At 38.7% G+C, this 20,528-nt stretch overlaps 2 protein-coding genes across 2 annotated transcripts; one reads left to right on the forward strand and one right to left on the reverse strand.

Annotated features, from left to right (window-relative positions):
• Positions 1 to 4,387: 4,387 nt before the first annotated feature.
• Positions 4,388 to 9,447, reverse strand: ogg1 (8-oxoguanine DNA glycosylase). The gene is made up of 8 exons (XM_060882087.1): positions 9,267 to 9,447; positions 8,578 to 8,714; positions 7,300 to 7,661; positions 5,898 to 6,077; positions 5,631 to 5,809; positions 5,265 to 5,412; positions 4,994 to 5,043; positions 4,388 to 4,753 (listed from the first exon to the last, which is right to left on the reverse strand). Exons 2-8 carry the CDS (start codon positions 8,685 to 8,687, stop codon positions 4,607 to 4,609), a joined length of 1,176 nt encoding a protein of 391 aa, XP_060738070.1. The 5' UTR covers positions 8,688 to 8,714; positions 9,267 to 9,447; the 3' UTR covers positions 4,388 to 4,606.
• A 421-nt stretch (positions 9,448 to 9,868) lies between these two features.
• Positions 9,869 to 20,364, forward strand: qars1 (glutaminyl-tRNA synthetase 1). The gene is made up of 23 exons (XM_060881902.1): positions 9,869 to 10,032; positions 10,632 to 10,782; positions 11,732 to 11,841; positions 12,632 to 12,707; positions 12,802 to 12,866; positions 12,947 to 13,000; positions 13,102 to 13,162; positions 14,361 to 14,429; positions 14,608 to 14,693; positions 14,796 to 14,882; positions 14,971 to 15,070; positions 15,325 to 15,403; positions 15,928 to 16,167; positions 16,257 to 16,349; positions 16,566 to 16,703; positions 17,188 to 17,275; positions 17,375 to 17,521; positions 17,607 to 17,708; positions 17,794 to 17,886; positions 18,549 to 18,676; positions 18,848 to 18,914; positions 19,034 to 19,159; positions 20,105 to 20,364. The coding sequence occupies exons 1-23, from the start codon at positions 9,922 to 9,924 to the stop codon at positions 20,153 to 20,155; spliced, it is 2,322 nt and encodes a 773-aa protein (XP_060737885.1). The 5' UTR covers positions 9,869 to 9,921; the 3' UTR covers positions 20,156 to 20,364.
• Positions 20,365 to 20,528: the final 164 nt, after the last annotated feature.

The raw sequence follows: 20,528 nt of genomic DNA on the forward strand, positions 1-20,528 counted from the left end.
TCCAAGTCTCTCTCTGCCCTATAGTCAATTTTGGTCTCATGCCAGATTCAACTAGACTGAAGCTGAGTCACTACTTTATACAAATGACTACACACACACACACACACACGCACACACACACACACAGCTATTTATATACTGTATTCACATTGTCACACTAAGCAAATGCAAAGGAGTCATAAATAAAATTAACACTAATTAAACTCACCCTGTCCAGGTATTAGGTGTGACGGCTATTTCCACCCGTTGCAGTATTATACTTCTTCTATTACAGCGTAATAGCGTGTGTAATCACCATGGTATCTGAAATGGCTAAACATCACAGTGACACAAACACAGCTACTTGTTAAGATAAACACCCTGCCAGCTTCTAAGGCCAATATATACAGACTTGAGCTGTGTGACAAGCTTTTAAATGATTGTAAAACTCAAATCAAGAGCTTTCAAACCAGCACACATACACACCCACACACAATAAACAACATGTGCAAGCAATAGAAATTTTATGTAGCTTGTGGTGAAAAAAGAAAAAATTAGCATAGTATCCTAATTCCTTTCTTTCACTTTGCATGTACTGATTTATTATACATCACTAACACTTAGTGGTTAAGGTGTCGGGCTACCAATCGAAAGGTTGTGAGTTTGATTCCTACATCCATCAAGCTGCCACTGCTGGGTCCCTGAGTAAGCCTTAACCCTTAACCCTCAATTGCTCAGTTGTATATATATATATATATATATATATATATATATATATATATATATATATATATATATATATATAAAAAAAGAGATAAAAATGTAAGTCGCTCTGGATAAGGGTGTCTGCTAAATGCTGTAAATGTAAATGTAACACTTCAGTTTTGATTTTGTAGCCCACTTTGCACCTGGTTTTATTAAGTTAAAAGGCAGAATATATTTTTAAAGATCTATAGCCAGTTTTTTCTGATGACTATGGAATACTTTCATTTCATTAGATGTTTCTATATACTTTTTCAGGTTTATTTATTTATATCTCCTGCTCACACGAGTCATGATTCAATGGACTAGGGTAAATATTATTCAGGAGGGGAGGAGGGGTCTCAAAATCAGTGCAGTCCATTGCAGATGGAAAAAAAACAATATTTAAAAAAGTACTACCTGGTCTAATTGTTCTCATATTGGGGTTTGGGGATCCTCGAGTCAACTATCCTTCAACATGTCGTCTGTGATATTTACATTTACAGCATTTAGCAGACGCCCTTATCCAGAGCGACTTACATTTTTATCTCATTTTTATACAACTGAGCAATTGAGGGTTAAGGGCCTTGCTCAGGGGCCCAGCAGTGGCAACCTGGTGGACATGGGAATCAAACTCACAACCTTCCGATTGGTAGTCCAGCACCTTAACCACTATATGCATTGTAATGCATTTGATATGCATTTACTGTCCACTTTATTAGAAAGTCCTATAATCTATATAGTTCTAGACTGACAGGAGTGAAACTTTGTGTGTTCTTCTGCTGTTGTAGCCCATCCTCCTTAAGGTTTGATGTTTTGTGCATGCTGAGACCAGTAGTTATATAAGTTGGCATAACCTTACAGTTACATTTATGGCAATTGGCAGACACCCTTATATTACATTTTATCTTATTTACACAAATGAGCAGTTGAGGTTTAAGGGCCAGAAGTGGCAGCTTTGTGGTCCTGGGATTTGAACTAGCAAACTTTGTATCAGTAGTCCAACAGGATTAATCATTGTGTCAGCTTTAACCAGTCTAGCCATTCTCTTCTGACCTCTCTCATCAACAGCAAGCTACAAACCTGTACTTATTTGTCTAGTTTAGACTCCTGAGAAGAGCTCATATGACACCAACATCTAAACCATGGCCAAAGTAACTGTTTGATTAAATGGTGTTTAATCTAAATGTCAGCAACTTAAAAAAGCAACTAGGACTATAAACATATTGACCCTAATGTGTTGGTGGAGAATCGAGGAATAAAAAAGTTCTATGGTACCAACTGAAGAACCCCACACCTGAGACAGTTGTTTTGAATGACAACTTGGTACTTTGAAGCTTTTCTACTTTTATATGCAAGGGATAGAAGAGCATAAAATATTTTGTCTGTAAAATGATCCACTTTTAGACACAAATTACACATCTTGGATTTGAAGCATTAGTAGAATATCCTGATTATCCCACTATTTTCACTGGATTGTTGATGTAGGAATATGATTCTTGCTTATGGTTCCAGCTTAGCAGTTAGGATACAGTTCTGACAAGTTCAGCCGAAAAAGTTTAAGAATGGGAACAAGTTTGTTTGGGCAGGTGGTGGCTCAGTGGTTGAGCTCTCAGCTTGTGAATGGAAGATTGTTAGTTCGGGTCCAAGGACTTCCCAGCGTGTTGCTCGTGGGCTATCGATCAAAGTTTTCAACCCTCAAATATTCAGCTGTGCTCTGGATTGTATCATGTATTCATTTGATCACATTGGATAAGTATTTCTGAAATGAATAAAGGTAAATTGACAGAGGAGGCAACAAATGAATCTTGTTTGCTTCCTGACCTCGGTGTACAAGCCAGTTGCTATGTTGCAAAAATATTTGAACTGAGGTAATGTTTGAACAGTAATCAGTCAAGAGAGCCGACTGCATCCAAGCATGATGGTGTAAAATGTGAGTAGAGAAAAACTCAGAGGACAAGGCCGAGTCTTTGATCTTTAGTGCCTCATAGTGGACTTTGCGGGTATACACAAGCATTCAAAAGTTTTTCTAGCCAGAAATATTTGACGCCAAACCAAATTACAGGCCTTGATACAAAGGAGGCAAAAAAAATTTAAAAAAAACTTTTGTGCGAATGGAATTCAGTCTGGGACAAGTGTGCTGTTGTTGTTGTTACTTTACTTAAAATAATTCGGATTGAAAGTATGTAGATCATTAACTGATCCATATATGCGTGCACACATACAACAAACAAGAAATCAGCTCTCTAGCTCCCTAGCTGGTGAATCCGTCTACACGATACACTGATTCACCAGGTAGCGATCTAGAGAACTGAATGAGACACAGCCAGAGTGTATTCCGGTAGACTTAATCCCTCTTTACTCACATACTCATCCGTCATTTTAGTAGAAACTCGTTTACCGACAGTATTGGAAGTCACTGTTGTGCGTATTGATGCACATTCGTTATCATAGTTCTTTGTAGTGTAATTTTATACACATTTATGGTGTAACTGCATGTTGACTCCATTGGGTGCTACTGTACCTTGGTATTATCACTATGGGCTATGGAGAGTATTGAGTTAGTGAGCGTCATGAGCGGCTGGTGTGTTCCACAATAAATATAACAAGCATTTGTAGAAATAGAATCTATAGAATTTGAAGAAGACAGAATTCATGTGTATGAACGAGAGTGAGGGAAGTAGAACAGTGAGGTTACAGGGGGCCGAGGTGCAGGAGTTTAAGTATTTTGGGTCAACCATCCAGTGAGATGGGGAGTGCAGAAAAGAGGTGAAGAGGCGAGTGCAGGTGGGTTGGAGTGGGTGGAGAAAAGTGTCAGGGTGTTGTGTGACAAAAAAGTGTCAGCAAGACTCAAAGGAAAGGTGTACAAGACAGTAGTGAGACCAGCTATGCTGTATGGGTTAAAGACTGTAGCAGTGAGGTAAAGACATGAGGCAGAGATGGAGGTAACAGAAATGAGGATGGTGAGATTCTCTTTAGGAGTGACGAGCATGGACAGGATTAGCAACGAGCACATCAGAGGGACAGATCAGGTTGGCTGTTTTGGGACAAGGTCAGAGAGGCAAGATTGAGATGGTTTGGACATGTACAGAGAAGGGAGATGGTTATATTGGTAGAAGGATGTTGGAGATGGAGCTGCCAGGTAAGAGGTCAAGAGCAAGGCCAAAGAGGAGATATATGGATGTGTTAAAAGAGAACATGAAGGCAATTAGTGCGAGAGTAGAGGATACTGAGGATAGAGTTAGGTAGAGACGTCTCTTTGGGTGTTTACAAAGGACATTTTTACAAAGGGCCTCACTACATTTGCAACAAAATAAGAGTAAAAGAATAGGAAGGTCGGATAAGCGGTAGAAAATGAGTGAGTGAAAGTGAGAGAATAGGAAAGTAAAAGTGCAGTCACAGCATATTATTTTTGTTTTATCGCTCTAAAGACAGAGGCTAGTGCATTTACCAGGTAAAATGCCATAAATCACATCAGCACATTTATGAATATGCTTTTCTGTTGAACAAACTTGATTATTTTTCAAGTGTAGTTTTCTGGTTTCTCCAAAATTGCCATAGCGAAGACTCATAACCTGTAAAAGCTACAGAAAAACTGTAGATGTCGGCATTGTCTGCGACACGCATATACGCTCTGCAACGAATAATGCTGACACAAAACACATGCTGGTTTTAGATCATTTTTATACAAAATCATTTTCCCCACATACAACAATAGCTGTATTATACATAGAGTTTCCTCAAACACCAAAATTCAGTACAAAGAATATGTGCTTTTTGGCAGCACAAGCAGTCATTTAGACTAAGAACTGACTTCATGCCAGGGTTTTCCTTCCAGTCATTTAGTAATAACTGTTTAAAAGACAGGTAAACTAGACTGCTGATCTTAGTCTCCTTTCTTTTTCACATTCCCTGCCTTTTGACAGATTGTATTCTTTTTCTTTACTACCTGCTTTGCTTGATTCTTTTCTTCTTTTATGGTTGGGATTTCTTTCAGCTGCTGGAACTTTTTTAGATCGGCACAGAACAAAACCTGAGAGAGAGAGAGAGAAAGACAGAGACTGAGTCAATACAGAGAAACAGAGAAAGAGCGTGTGTGTGTGTGTGTGTGTGTGTGAGAGAGAGATTGACAACACAAAGTAGCTCAAATAAAAGCCAATAAATGATTAAAAGGACAAAGCGAAATAAAACGATACACATGTATTCAAAGGAACAGCACAAACCAATACAGAAAAAGTTAAGGCAGTTGGAAGATTTTTTTTTTTTTACTTACTGAGTGAGCCCAGCCAGCATATGAGCCCCAAAGCTTTCTGAAAAAATCCCCTGCAAAATATAAAAATATATGCAAGGATTTTCACTGAAATTAAAAAGATAGCCATTGTAGACAGATGCTGTAGTTTCAGTCAGATGCTGGTATAGAATGTTATTGAGTACACTATAATTTAAGTTGAATTATACTGCCCATAGTAACATCAACATCATTTCAGTATTCAGTTAGACACTGAAAATAGCAGTAAAGCTAATGTGACTGTTGTTTTACTCACCGATTTCTTTGTAGACTTTATTGGTCAGCGTCTTCTGTTTAGTTCCTGCAGCACAGCTGTAGTCACGCCTTACAATCTGCCACACATGAGTATCTACAGGAACGGCTTCAGACTTGTCCAGGGACATTAAACACACACAGTCGGCTACCTAGACGTCACACATCCATACACACAAAGTTTGTAGTATAATAGTTATACTGCAGAAACATGGACATTCACAGATAAAGAGAAATATCAGTAGTCTAGCAAACAGCTGCTTTTTTTTTATCACATTTAATTTGCGATTCCTGTTTCTTTATTCAGTGATCTCAGCAAAGATATTTGCCTAGTTCTGGCAAACATTACAACACGTAAATGAATAGCTACCTTTGGGCCAACACCAGGGAGTGTAAGGAGAGCAGCTCTGGCCTCCAGATAGGGGATGTTACGGAGATCATGAAGCCACTTAGGACCATGAGAGCTCATAATCAGGTGTGCACTTCCCTGTAGGAAACGAGCTCGGTAGCCAAAGCCCAAATCCCGTAGCTGTGCCTCTACACTTCTCTCTGTCTCACACACACAACTCAATCAAATATGTACATACTACTGACCAGAAAAAGGGCATTAATGTATGCGGTAATGAAAGCGTGTTACCTGCTAAAGCCTCTATGGAGGGGAAGTCGTGATACTGTGTGCCATCGAGCTGGCAGAGTGCAGTCCCAAGTGTGCCACACAAACGCTCGACCATCCCCTGAATCCGAGAGATGTGATTATTCGAGCTGCAGATGAACGAGAAGAGACACTCCACAGGATCCTGTCGCAACATGCGCACTCCTACCACAAATACATGTTCTTATCAGCCATAAACCAATGACAGGTGATGTGAATAATATTGATTACCATGTTACCATGGTACCAGTCATGAGGTGGGTAAAATTAGACAGCAAGCAAGCAGTCTTTGAATAGGGCCAAATTGTGGTTGCATCAGAGCATCTCCAAAACAGCAGGTCTTGTGGGGTGTTCCTAAAAGTGGTTCAATGAAGGACAACTGAAGCTCTGCAGTCGCAAGACTCATTAATGCACATGGAGAGCAAAGGCTAGCCTACAGTATGCATGGGGAACTTACCTCATGAGGAGATGGCACCAGGATGTAATATGGGAAGAAGGCTAACTGGTGGAGGCAGAGTGATTGTCAGGACTCAGCCCGGACTTTTTGGCCATGTGCATTTGTTATTGTTTCTTGTCACGTGTCTGCCCCGCCTTCGTCTGCTCCTCCCTGTCGTCACACCTGATCCATATTGTGTCATCATTGTCTTTTATATTTAAGTGAACCATTATTAGTTACGTTTACCCTTCGTTATGTCTAGTCATTGTTAAGTGTCGTCATTTGTATTGTTTCAGTGATCGTCTTTTCTGTCTTTGTCTTCTTTATTTATTAAACCCCTTTCATTTGAAGCTATCCTGCGTACGGGTCTGTCTCCTTCCTTCCTGGTTGTGACAGTGATGCTCTGGGCAATGTTCTCCTGCGAAACCTCTGATGTTTCTTTTAAACATACAACCTACCTAAGCATAGTTTCAGACCAAGTATCCCCTACTGGCCTCTTTCAGCAGGATAAAGCTCCCTGCCACGCAGCAAGAAATGTTCAGCAACAGTTTGAGTACCTTAACAAAAGAGTTCAAGGTGTTGTCTTGACCTCCAAATTCCATATATCTCAGTTTGATCAAGCATCTGTGGGATGTGCTGGAAAAACAACATGCAAGACTTAAAGGATCTGTGGCTAAAGTCTTGATGCCAGATATCAAAGCACACCTTTCAAAGTCTTTCAACCTTTCATGGAGTCCATGCCTTGATGGGTCAGAGCTGTTTTGGTGGTACAATGGGGGTGTTCATTTATTATTAAGCAAGTGGATTTAATGTTATGGCTGATTGGTGTAAATGAATATTGAGATCCTCATAGAACATGGAGCAAATTTTAGTCTTGTAGGTGACTGTCAAATGTTATCAATCATAGTATGTTGTGGTATGAACCTAATGCAATCAGTATGCACAGCTTACCTGAGAAGATGTTGCCTATGAGCCTGAAGTGTCGATCTGCATCACCCCATTCTTTATACAAATCTTCCAGGTTAACACTTAGCTGGAAATAGTCTCTTAACATCTCCTCGTCTTTGGCATCCTGCTCGGAGTTCGACACGCAAAGGCTCTTTTCATTCTCTTCCACCTTTACCTTAGTCATTTCTTTAAACCTCTTTCCTGACTCTTGGGAGTTCTCTGCTTTCCTTTTCCGTCCATCAGCGTTACCCGGATCCTCCTGGCGTCTGTACACATGGTACCATAAAGTGTCGTTGGTCTGAGTTAGCGTCCACACTCGTCCTCCCATCACTCCTGTCCAGTGGCCTTCGCCTGTCTCATGCCATCTGGGAGAATTAACAGTTCACACAAAGTTGCACTATTTTTAACATAACACAGGGTTGTTTTCAGTAGGAACACATTGGCAGAGAGAACAACGCAGTACATTTCCTAAGCTATGTTGTTTCATACTCAGACTTAATACAGATTCATATCAGCTTTCTGACTTGCTAGGATGTAATTAAGTGTCATCAGTTATAGATGAAATATTTAGTGCCATTTGAAATGTATAACATGTATAACATGTTATTTGAGTGAAGAATTATTTCTTTTTTGCTTCTTACTGCTAATTATTATGTAAGAATATAATGTAATAAAACATGTCAAGGTGTAAATTTCCGTTTACATTCCAGTAATGTTGTACAATAGCAGCTGTATTCATCTCTTCCCTTAACAACCTAAAATGTTACATAAACATCTCCTTACAGGAAACTTCACATATCAAAAATATACTGTTTTTATCTTTGTAAAGCAGCAATATGTTCATTATTATAATTAGATTTGGAAAAAAAACGGTCTGTCTCTGTGAATGAGCTTTAACTGAAAAACAAAAACAAAAAACAACAACTATTATTTTTTAACAAGTGCATTAATGAAAACCTGTGATTTAGATTACAGTGGTCAATACTCTCTCTCTGTATCTATCTATCTATATACATACATACATATACTGTATATATATATATATATATATATATATATATATATATATATATATATATATATATATATATATATATATACACGCTACTAAAATGTCAGATGATGTATGTGAGTAAAGAGGGATTAAGTCTGATGTGGATATGTATTCACTATATGTGTGTGTGTGTATATATATATATATATATATATATATATATATATATATATATATATATATATATGCATAGTGAATACATATCCACTTTGTGATACATATTTTACCTGAAAGTTTGTCCACATCCCAGTGTCAGGTCCAGGCGAAGTTCAGACTTGGGGCAGGAAAGACAGCGCCATGCTGTGGCCCCCAAAGAGAGCAAAGCATGCTGGGACATCTTTCTGTTCCACCTTAATGGAGTGCCCTAAATCCAGTTCAAATAGTCTCAGTTAAAGGTTTTGGATTATTATTTTTCCTCTTTCAAACCACCGACAACATGCGATCAATATGATTCACGACAATAGTCACAAGTGCAGTCGCTGTACATTTTCCGTTTCTTAAAAATCACTTATGAGCCCTAAGTTGCGGTATTAGAATATTAGGAAGGGTGTAAGGGAGCGTCTATAAAGTGACTGATACGATGTCAATGTAAACACAAACATGCATTGAGTACCGTAAAGGCAGTTATCCCCAAAGGAGTTTTCTCACCCATGTAATACTTTTCTCCTAAGGTTACGGCTTAAACCATCGGGTTTTTTTTTTATCTATCTCTTTTCCAACTTTGTCGAATTATTAATAAGGTCATAAATCGTCCTACTGCGCCTTTAATCTTCTTTCATTCTTGACTCGAGCCCCATTGTTAATAAACTGCCTAGAAACGTTAAAGAATTATCAGCAAACACTTAGATGAAGTGTTGACTAGCCGTTGAAAAAGCGTATTTCTGACAAATAATATCAAGATTTAGATTTTACTCACGTGTGTGATTTGTGTTCAAACCTTATGAATGAGTTTGGACGAAACATTAATAAACCCTGCGAAATCTCCGAATTAATTTTATTTATTTTATAGCAGCCCACAACATGATTTTTGTACTTTCTATGATTTGTTTTTATCTTCACTAGCCATCGTAAAGTAACTGATGTAACTCTGGTGTAAGATTTGGTATAGCTGGTAAACATTGCTGTAAAATTCCTTGTGATTGGACAAGCTTTGTAGAAAATAATTCATGATTGGCTCTTTTGTCCCTTCCTGAATACTGTGGCTTGTGTCTTTCCCACCCGCATTCCGAAAAACCGTACCGTCTACCAATAACCAAAGGACAATATACGAATCGGTGGAGTTAGTTGAATTTTATTTTGGGGGAATTGTCACCTTGTAAACACTGTTTTTTATTTACTTTTGAGAGTCACAAACAGCTGGAACCAAATTTCTTGTGTGCGTCAACACACTTAAATAAACCTAATTCTGATTCTAATACTGATACTGATTCTGAGACTGATTGGTTTAACAGCCAATCAGATTGCAGGTCTGAGCACAGGAGGCGGGACTTGACAGAAAGTACGTGGGAAAAGAAAACGAATTATTTCTCTCGCATTTTCAGTTTTTCTTGACGGTGGCGTGCGTGTGCAACATGGAGGATTTGGTGGCTCTTTTTACCTCAGTCGGGCTCAGTGAGCAGAAAGCCAAGGAGACGATAAAAAATGAGCAACTTAGTTCAGCTCTCAGAGACGCTATTATACAGGTAAGTTTGAGAAACACACCGGCACGAGGTTGGACCTCGCGCGCGTGGGCATTGCGCGCGTGGGCATAGCCCGGCTGCAGAGCTAGCTAGTTAGGCTAACATCTGTTCTGTCAGCTGTCACTATGCATCATGATTTCAATAGAACCAATATTAATAAAACTTATGTAAATTCTAGTCATTATTGTCCGTCTTAGGTTTTTGTTGTTGTGGTGGTTGGTTTTTATGTACATAATGAATATTGTTATGATATAATTAAACAATGAAAACAAATGTAACTTTTACTTTCAGTTTTTTACCCTGATGAATATTGTAGCTAGTTTTTTTTTTTCCCAGAGTCTTGGGTTAATTTCAAGTGTTTTACAAAAAAAGTGCTCTTTTATGATAATTAGTTCTCTTTAGTTTAATTTCAGGAATATATTTCATTGATCAGAATCAGGTTTAATGACACACACCAGGAGTTTGGTTCCAGCAGCTGTTAAACAAAATAAAATTATTTTCTTAATGAATATCAGTGATTTGAATTTGTTGGCAATTCAATGAAATGTGTGTCATCGATCAGTACGAGGAAAACTTATTTTAAAGCTTTGTTTTTCCTATAGGCCCAGAAGCTGTTGGGATCCAAAGAAGTGGACAAAGCCATTGGGAACCTACTTTACAGCTTATCATCCCGTCTACGAGACACCGGGCGCTTGAATTTCTTGACCGGTTATATTGTCGAGCGCAAGATCACAACAGACCTGCAGTTGTCAGGTGTGCATATAGTTCTCAATCACTCTCAAAGCTGTTAATGGTGGACTGGTATTGTTAGTACTTATCACATCGCTGTTATAAACAGGATGACAAAGTGGTGCCAGGACGTTCTGTGATTCTTATGGCAGATAACATGTCAGAGGTGACAGCAGAGGTAGTAATGGAACGTGTTTTCAACAGGAGCAGACAGCGCAGCCAAAGGATTTTAAGTCCACTGTGTCTCTTGTATGGAGAAACTATGGTTGCTGTCAATATGAGTCATTATGAAGAGGATTGTGAATTACTGGGTTGTCACAGGTAGCAACAAAAGAAACGAGAACCACCGTAGCAAGGACTGAATTAAACGTAGACGTTAAAAGTAAACGTTTAACTGTCCAATCGTTCGTTGTTACTGCTCCTGAAATCATTATGCCGTAACAAACCTGGTGCAGTTTTGTGGGACAATGATGATGCATTTATTTTATTCCTGTTAGAAGTTTGTGGCTTCACAGCCATACTGATATTATAGGAGGGACATTACTAGTACAGTTACAGTGGTGTTTAATAGAAAGGGGAAAAAAATCATTGTTCTCAAAAATGTTCCCACAAAAGAGCAAGTAATTTTTTTTCTTTCTCACTATTTTCCAGTGACCATTACTATATTAAAGAAATACAGCATAAATGTATTAGGCTCTGTTACAGCAGAAATGTGGCTTGGCTGGATGGCAATCTATGCCATGATAAACTTTGTAAGCTATTTGAGATCAGCTTATATGAGGAAGTAAGGGTTAGGAATGGTACAGAATAAAGGAATAAAGCATCGCTGCATCGCCCTTTTAAGGGAGATATCAGAGCAACATCTTGGATGCCACTGAAGATGGATGGCATGTTGATGATAAAGAATATTAACACTGAAAACACTGATACAACAGTGCCAGCTGTTTAACTTTGTTCTTCTGTCTGTTTGCAGCTGCATTAGACTTTGTGAAGGGCCACCCTGAGAATCCTCTGGACCAGAAGGCATTTGAGACTTCCTGTGGAGTGGGAGTTGTTGTCACGCCAGAGCAGATTGAAGATGAGGTTAGTTAGCTCACATTCAGCGTTATGTACGTGTTCGGGTGCTGCAGTCTATCTGACTGCTTTTGCATGAGCATTTTGGTGTTTCCTGAATTCACCACACAACCTACCAGTCAGAGGCCTCTGTCAGTTCTGACAGTGTTGAGTCTTTATTATTCAGAGCTGTTATAAATCTTCAGTTATAAGCCGATAAGGGAAATTCCCAGTGATTTAAAGAAAAGTCAAGTAATATGACTGGCTTGATATCACCATTAATTAGCTATTAAGCAGTAATATATCATGGAAACCAGGAAATCAAAAGGACACAAAAGTTTTTCTGTTTAGAGTTTAGCTTCGAGCCCTAAACATAGAATTGATTTACTGTGTGAGCTTTTATGTACTTAGTCCATATTAAAGTTGTCTACGGGATAATTGAATTTTTTTTTTAATCCCAGACGTAGCTGGAATTCTGAACAATCCCACTCCGGTTATTGGGTTGTGCAACACTGCAGCCCGTATGCTCCCATGTTAATATATGTATGTTCCACCTCCTTTATAGTAATAACTCTCTCCTCTGACTGAGCTAGGTTCCTTCCAACACCCAACTCTGCTTTAGTTTTAAATTATATTTGAAGTGGTGGTTAAAAATGCATCTAATTCCGACTTGCCTACAATTTACCAGCAATGTTAAAGACAGTTTATTGACATGATTCCCTCGTAAAATGAAACAGCTCCTCTGTGTTTAATACATACTGTACACAGAATATTTCACTCTGTCTGGGGATTCATTCGTGCTTGTTTACTGTTTCCTCAGGTTGAGTTGATCATCAGAAAGCACAAACAGCAGCTGTTGGCGGAGCGATATCGCTTCAACATGGGACTCCTCATTGGTGAAAACCTCTATATTTTTCTTTCCATTCATACAGCTATCATCAATCGAGATAGAAGTACAACTGTAACTGATTCTGATTGCTGATCCTCTAGGTGAAGCAAGAGCTGCTCTTAAATGGGCAGATGGGAAGATCCTAAAAAATGAAGTCGATATGCAGGTGAGCATTTACACTATTCGAGTCCAAAATGCTGAGCTCAGCAGATGTTTTGTTTTCATCATGCTTTCTTCTCTATGCAGGTCTTGCACCTCCTGGGTCCTAAAACTGTGGCAGACCTGGAGAAAAAACCCAAGGTACATGTCACGGTCATAAAAAATTATGCATGATGCATTTGTAACTTTCAAAATAGATTTAATGTTGTTTGTGTGTCTGTGTGTGTTTTTGTGTTGAATAGGCAGCAAAAGCCAAACCAGTAGAGGAGAAGAAGAAGGTTGAGAATGATGTGTGTGTGAACGGTGAGTCACTGGAGTTGTTTCTCCAAATGGTGCAAAGCCATAACAAAGGAAATATTGTGTTTATATTTGATATGTTTATAAAGTTAAAGATATGAGAAAATGTGCCCCAACTTTATTTTTATGTGTAAGGTGAAATCTTGTCTTAAGCATATTCTACATGCATCTTGTAATTACATACATCTCTGTTTGTCGAAGAAGGTCTTTCTTTAAATATGCAATAGTTCATAAACGTTGAGAGAAAATGTTTGCTCTATTTCCTGCTCTTTTTGTTTTCACTGCAGCAATCCAGGCATTTTGCTGTGCTTTGTTTGTTAAAAAATGACACTAATTTAGCGTTAATTTAAATTTAGCCCTCTCTGATTAAATCATGATAGCGCTCTCATAATAAAAGGTGTCTGGAGAATGGTTCTTCACTAGCGTTTTGGATAACGTTTACTGTTCACTGGATGTGTGCTAGGAATTGCATTCTATATAGTCTATTTCAGTAAAGAAAAGCTTCCGGGTTCATTTGGTACAAAATGTTCGTGCATCGTTGATGTGCTGGTATGGTAGAAATGTACCACAACAAGTACCTAGTCACGTATGTTGTGTAAAAAGAAGCTGGATTTTAATACTTGGTTTACAGCCAAAATTCGGGTTAATAATGTTAAAGGTGGGGTGTACGATGTTTGAAAGCCAATGTTGACATTTGAAATCCCCAAAACAAACACGCCTTTAACCCAAATGGGTGTCACCCCTGTTTTGATAGCTCCGCCCACACATAAATAAGCAACCCAGGCAACTATTATGGCGGAACCTGCTGGGGCTGCTGGCCGAGGGGATATTTTTATCAGTAAATGAACTCGATGAGTAATACTATGGTAATACAGGTCAAATGTGTTTTTGTAGTACCGTGTGTTGTACCGTGAAAGGTTTAGCTCTGTTTCACATGGAAGAAGACTTTCAACACCTAGAACCCGAGGCAGAGGTAACGGCAGGTATCTGCCATGTCAATGTATCAATCGCTTTCGGTTAATGTCATACATGCGCACTGAACACTCTCTCCGCTGCATATTGACAAGACACGCCCCTTTCTTCTCATTGGCTACACGTTTGTTTTGTTAGTCGTCCCGACTCAGTTTTCTGAAGCATTTTTTCAAACATCGTGCACCCCACCTTTAATGGCAAATGAATTGATGTGGTGTGTATTTGTTCACAGGTGTTAAAGTAGAGGGGAAATCTCTGATGGAGCAGCTCAGAGGAGAAGCTCTCAAGTTCCATAAACCAGGTGTCTGAAAGCTTCAGCTCATTCCTTAAACACCCGTTTCCAAAAAACTACACTGATATATCTAAAGCATATAATGTGTTTATTTATTAAAGATTAGATTGGACATGTTGGAGCCTTGTGCTGCATATATGAGTAAACACAGAAAAGTGAAGTTGAATGTCCTGCTGTGTATTTTTAGGTGAGAATTACAAAACTGAAGGTTATGTTGTGACACCAAACACCATGAACCTGCTGAAGAAGCACCTGGAAGAAACTGGAGGACAGGTGTGTGTGTGTGTGTGGCTGACTGGGTATAGGACGTTTTATAGGAAAAATGCTTCACTGTTCCTTATCTGTTTGCTGTGTTTTTTTTTTTTTTATGTATAGATTCGGACCCGGTTCCCTCCTGAACCTAATGGCATTCTTCACATCGGCCATGCCAAAGCTATTAACTTCAACTTTGGTTATGCTGCGGTACTGCTTTACAAATATATGTATACACACACACACACAATGTGTCAGTATTTTATATTTATTTATGTTTTTTTACTTGTTTCTGCAGGCAAATAATGGCATCTGCTTCCTACGCTATGATGACACAAACCCAGAGAAAGAAGAGGAGAAATATTTCACTGCCATTAAAGAGATGGTGGAGTGGCTGGGTGTGTTTCTCAAGCTCCTTTCAGTTTTGCAATAAATATGTCAGTTATGGCATCCTAAAGCCAACAAACATTTACTGGTTTGCGTGCATGAAATCTTTGGAGCATTTGACATTCTCACACACCCATGTTTCCTGTATCAGATCCAATAGTTTCAGATACGATGAAGAGTTTAGCAAATTAGGTTTATAGTATTGTATTAAGTCGAATTCAAGCTCAAGCAGTTTATTTTTTTGTCTGTGTCTGTTGTTTTCCAGGCTATAAGCCTTATGATATTACTTATGCCTCTGATCACTTCGGGAAGCTATACGAACTCGGTGTGGACCTTATACGCAGGTGAACAAAACCACCACACACACGCACACACACACTCCAGTAAAAGGCTGCCAAAGAATACAGACGACTACTTTATATATTCTTTAATGGAAATAAAATGAACTTGATAAGAAACTTTTACTATTTAATAATTAAAGGAAACAAAATTCAGCAAATACTTTGTTGAATATGTTCATATCCCTGTTCAGTATGAAGTAGAACCATGTCTGGCTGTAATTACAGCTAAATTATAACTTTATACGTCTGGATCCTTAAGAGCTTGTCTTTAATTGAACCATTTGAACATATTCAGCTTCTTTGTGTAGAGACACTCCAGTGTAGCCTTGGCAGAGTCTTTGTGGAGATTGGATCAGGTTTTGCCTGTTTGGCCTTCAAAGAATTTCTCAATTACAGATAAACAAAACATCTCCAAAACATGATGCAACCACCATCATGTTTTTCTGGATGATGAGCATTTTTTTTTAGATGGTTTTAGATGTTTTGGCAAAATTGATGTTAATAGGTAACGTATGTGTCCTTGTCAGGGGTCATGCATATGTGTGCCACCAGCGCACCGAGGAGCTGAAGGGCCACAATGCGCCGCTCTCACCATGGCGGGATCGACCTGTGGAGGAATCCATCGTTCTCTTTGAGAGAATGAAGAAGGGCCTGTTTGCAGAGGGCGAGGCCACACTCCGCATGAAGATGGTCATGGAGGATGGCAAAATGGACCCAGTGGCTTTCCGCATCAAATACACACCACACCACAGAACAGGAGACACCTGGTACAAACATGGGAACCTCATGCACATTTGGATTTTTTTAATAAATGAAACAATCTGTGATTCACCTTCTCACATTCTTATCTCTCCAGGTGTATTTATCCTACATATGACTACACCCACTGCCTGTGCGACTCATTTGAAAACATCACACACTCGCTGTGCACCAAAGAGTTTCAGGCTAGGTAAGTGCAGCAGTGAAGGAGGACATAATAGTGGATTTAAAAATATAGCGACTTGGAGTTTCTGAAACATACAGTGGGGTCCAAAATTCTGACAGCACTAGTGAAATATAGTGAAATCCCAGCATTACGTTATTACGTCTACAATGATAATGCCTCTGGCCTACAGTATAAAGGGAATGTAACTGACATGTTGTGTATGTTCTTTCTCATTCTCAGGCGCTCATCATATTTCTGGCTGTGCAATGCTCTGGACTTGTACTGTCCTGTGCAGTGGGAATACGGCAGACTTAACTTTACCTACACGGTCGTCTCTAAGAGGAAGATCATCAGACTGGTGGAGACTGGGGTTGTCAGGTAAGATAAGTCCCCATTGTTGGCTGTTCTCATGTTCTTTTACTGATTTCTTCATTTGTTTTTTTTTCTTGAATACATTTAACTTTCACAGGTAATGGCTATATTTAGCATTAGACAAAACTCCATGCTCAGAATAATCAAAGCTATGTAGTATTACTGATGTTACATAACATTACTTTTATGGCATTTTGTAGATGCCTTTATTCAGAGCGACTTAAAATTTTATATTATTTTTATACAACTGAACAATTATGGGTTAAGGGCCTTGATTAATGGCCCAGCAGCGGACACTTGGTTTTTGGACCTGGGATTTGAACTTCCAACCTTCCTCTCAGTGGTCCAACGCTAGCCGCTAAGCTATCACATCCCACATAATGTGGTGCCTTTGGACTTTTGTTATCTTGGCTATTGCATAATCTCTATTAATTAATGAAAGCGAGTTGAGTTTCATCTTCAGGTCATATATCATTTGGTGTTTCTGTAGAGACTGGGATGACCCACGCCTCTTCACACTCACTGCCCTCAGGAGACGAGGGTTTCCCCCAGAGGCCATCAACAACTTCTGTGCCCGTGTAAGAGAGCAAATAAACCGTTTTTTCTGATTAGTGAATTCACATATACCATTGGATGGTAAAAATATATATTTTCTTCATACCTCATTTTTCATTTAGGTGGGTGTGACTGTTGCTCAGACAACCACCGAGCCCCACATGTTAGAAGCATGTGTGAGAGATGTTCTTAATGACACTGCACCGAGAGTCATGGCTGTCCTAGATCCTCTCAAAGTGACCATCACCAATCTGCCTGCTGCCGCAAAGGTCTATATATACAAAGCATGATGTCTGTGAGTGAGATGCTTCACATACAGTATTATTGTAACCTAATCCTATTTTTGGCTCACAGACTGAGATCCGTGTTCCAGACTTCCCTGCAGATGAGAGTAAGGGTAGCCATGTGGTTCCCTTCTCCAAAACAATCTTCATTGAGCAGAGCGATTTCAGAGAGGTGAGAGTGAGCGAGAATTGAGGTAGAAATGAGGAAAACATAGACTTTTTGCTGTATGTGTTGAAGTATATTTGTTTCCTGTTAGGTAATGGAGAAGGGCTATAAGCGTCTGACTCCCGAACAGCCAGTAGGTCTGAGGCATGCCGGCTATGTCATCTCCGTGCAGCGTGTCATCAAGGTGAACCATGACTTACAGAACATATCCGATATGTTTCCTTTATTTAGACTTCAGAGTGGTTGAATGTAAGAATATTTTGTACATATTTTTTTTTTTAGATGTGATTCTCTAATGAAGCCCAAATATTGACTCTCATTAACAGTTTAGTATGTTTTTAGTTAGTCCAGAAGGCAAAGCCTAATTGTGCATGAATCCTTATTGTATCACTCATAGTTTGATTATCTGTTTATCTGTAACAACACCACAGAACATGATTGCTTTGTTACATTTACTTAAACTCTGTTGAACTATACAAAGTGATTTCCCCACAACTTACTTTTGTTTGCACGTTTCTTGCTCAGAAAGTGCAAAATCCTCATTCACTGAAGAGCACTCACACTCAAATGTTTTTGTATAAAATATCATATATATCAGCCTGACTGCACTAATCTAAATTTATTTAGCACTTTGGTCTGAGCTGCTGTTCTAGAAAATGTATTCATAGGTGCTGACCAATCAGATTTGAGAATTCAGCTTCTCTGCGGTGCAAATAAAATCAGGAAGACTATTCAGCAATAAATCAATTTGACATGTATGAGAAGGCTTTGGGAATGTTTTTTCTGTACAAGCATGATTTGTGCATCACTTATACAAAATGTTGTGGTGATCTGTTTTGTTGACAGGATGACAATGGTAAAGTGGTGGAGCTGGAGGTGACGTGCACCAGCACAGACACTACCGACAAACCCAAAGCCTTCATCCACTGGGTCTGCGATCCCCTGACATGCGAAGTGCGCCTTTATGAGCGTCTGTAAGTGTGTGACTCGGTGTGACCCATGGGCTGATGATTTGCTCATACAAATCATGATAATATAATATACACCCCATGTGTAGAACCTTGTATCACTTTATGTTCCTGTTACCAAATCTTTTCTCATGTGAGTCAGTGTGTGTTTTTTTTTTTTTTCTTTTTTCTTGTTAGCTTCCTTCATAAAAACCCAGAGGACACATCTGAAGTGCCTAACGGCTTTCTGAGTGACATCAATCCTGTGAGTGTTGATCCTAAATCCACTGATTTTGATTCAGCACTGCTGTCCAAATAAAGCTATGTACTTTTTACAGTCATCTATTAATAATTTCTTATTTGCATTTATTTCTTTTATTACAGAATTCACTGCATGTGATTGAAAGTGCCTTAATTGACCGCTCAGTAAGCAAGGCTAAAGTCTTAGATAAATTCCAATTCGAGAGAGTGGGTTATTTCTCCCTGGACCCAGATAGCACAGCCGATAAGGTAAGACTAAGCAACGCACAGAAAAGTAGAACAAGAACAATAGAAATGTAAAACTTGATTTAAAGCAGCACTACACTGTTATTAAAGCACTTGTATTGATACCTGATCTTTCCTGATACCTCCATAAACGTCTGATCATGGCTTAGTTCCACACACAGCCTTTCACTCAGGCATTTTACAACTTGAATCAAAAGAAATGCTGCTTTCAATGTGGTTTTCAGTATCTGTTGTATCCCTAGCATTTGTCTAAACCGGGTTCTTAAATAATTTGCATGCAGAAGCTTTTAACTAAAAAAACCCCACAAACTCTTACAATACAATAATATTTTAGCTTTTTATTTATTGACATTACTTAAAGACTGACTTATGACTTTTTGCATGATTAGGGTTAAAAAAAAAAACCATTCAATTCAAGTGACCAGTCCAACTGACTAAATCAAGTAAAGTAGTAATAGTAGATTTCCGTCCATGTAATAAATGAAAAAAAATCCTGAACACCAACCATGCTTCCCAGACTTTATGAACCATAGACTCAAGGATGTTACCAAAGCAGGTTCACACTAAATACCATGAAATATCTTCTTGAGTCATTTTACAGTAGCCATATTTTTAGATTGAATTCGGTTTGACATACTTAACACGTGACGATGTCAACCTGCGATCACTGGCTCTGATAGTGATGAAATATTTATTTTAGATATGTAATATTCGTGAATACCTCGGGGTGTAAGTAATACACCAAAACGACCTTCTCTGGAAGAAAACAATGTTTATTAGCTGTGGTTTAAGACCAAGCTGTAACACGTATTGGAACCGTACATCTCAGTAGGTGTTTATCATTTGAACCACAAGGTTATGCTACTCTATGTACACAATGATAGTGTTGTCATTAGTCAGGTCTCTAAAAGAACATACTCGGGATTTTTGTCTGTTTTGTTTCCTCAGCTGGTTTTCAACAGGACGGTTACGCTCAAGGAGGATCCTGGGAAAATCTGATCGCTCCTCAGGACCAAAGAGCAACGTTTTATGTATGCTGGACTACTTCACTGTGCAGAAGCAGCATATCAATTGTATTAGTAGTGTTTAACTGGAACTAGCCTGGTTTTGTACAGTGTTGGCAATGACACTTACATATGCAATGTTCTTGTCTATCAGGTTGAACTCCTTTCATATGTATGGGGAAAAGAACTTTGGAATAAACTATATTTAATAATATTAAAAAAAAAAAAAAAACACTTTGTGTATGTATTTTGTGTGCAAATCCATGTGAGTCAATTGTTAAGGAAAAATGAATGAATGAAAGAATGAATGAGGATTTGATTGAGCTCTATGTTCTTGTATACATTCCTAACAATTCTGCTCGAATATT

This window comes from Tachysurus vachellii, chromosome 11, assembly GCF_030014155.1.
Source record: "Tachysurus vachellii isolate PV-2020 chromosome 11, HZAU_Pvac_v1, whole genome shotgun sequence".
NCBI lineage: Eukaryota > Metazoa > Chordata > Actinopteri > Siluriformes > Bagridae > Tachysurus > Tachysurus vachellii.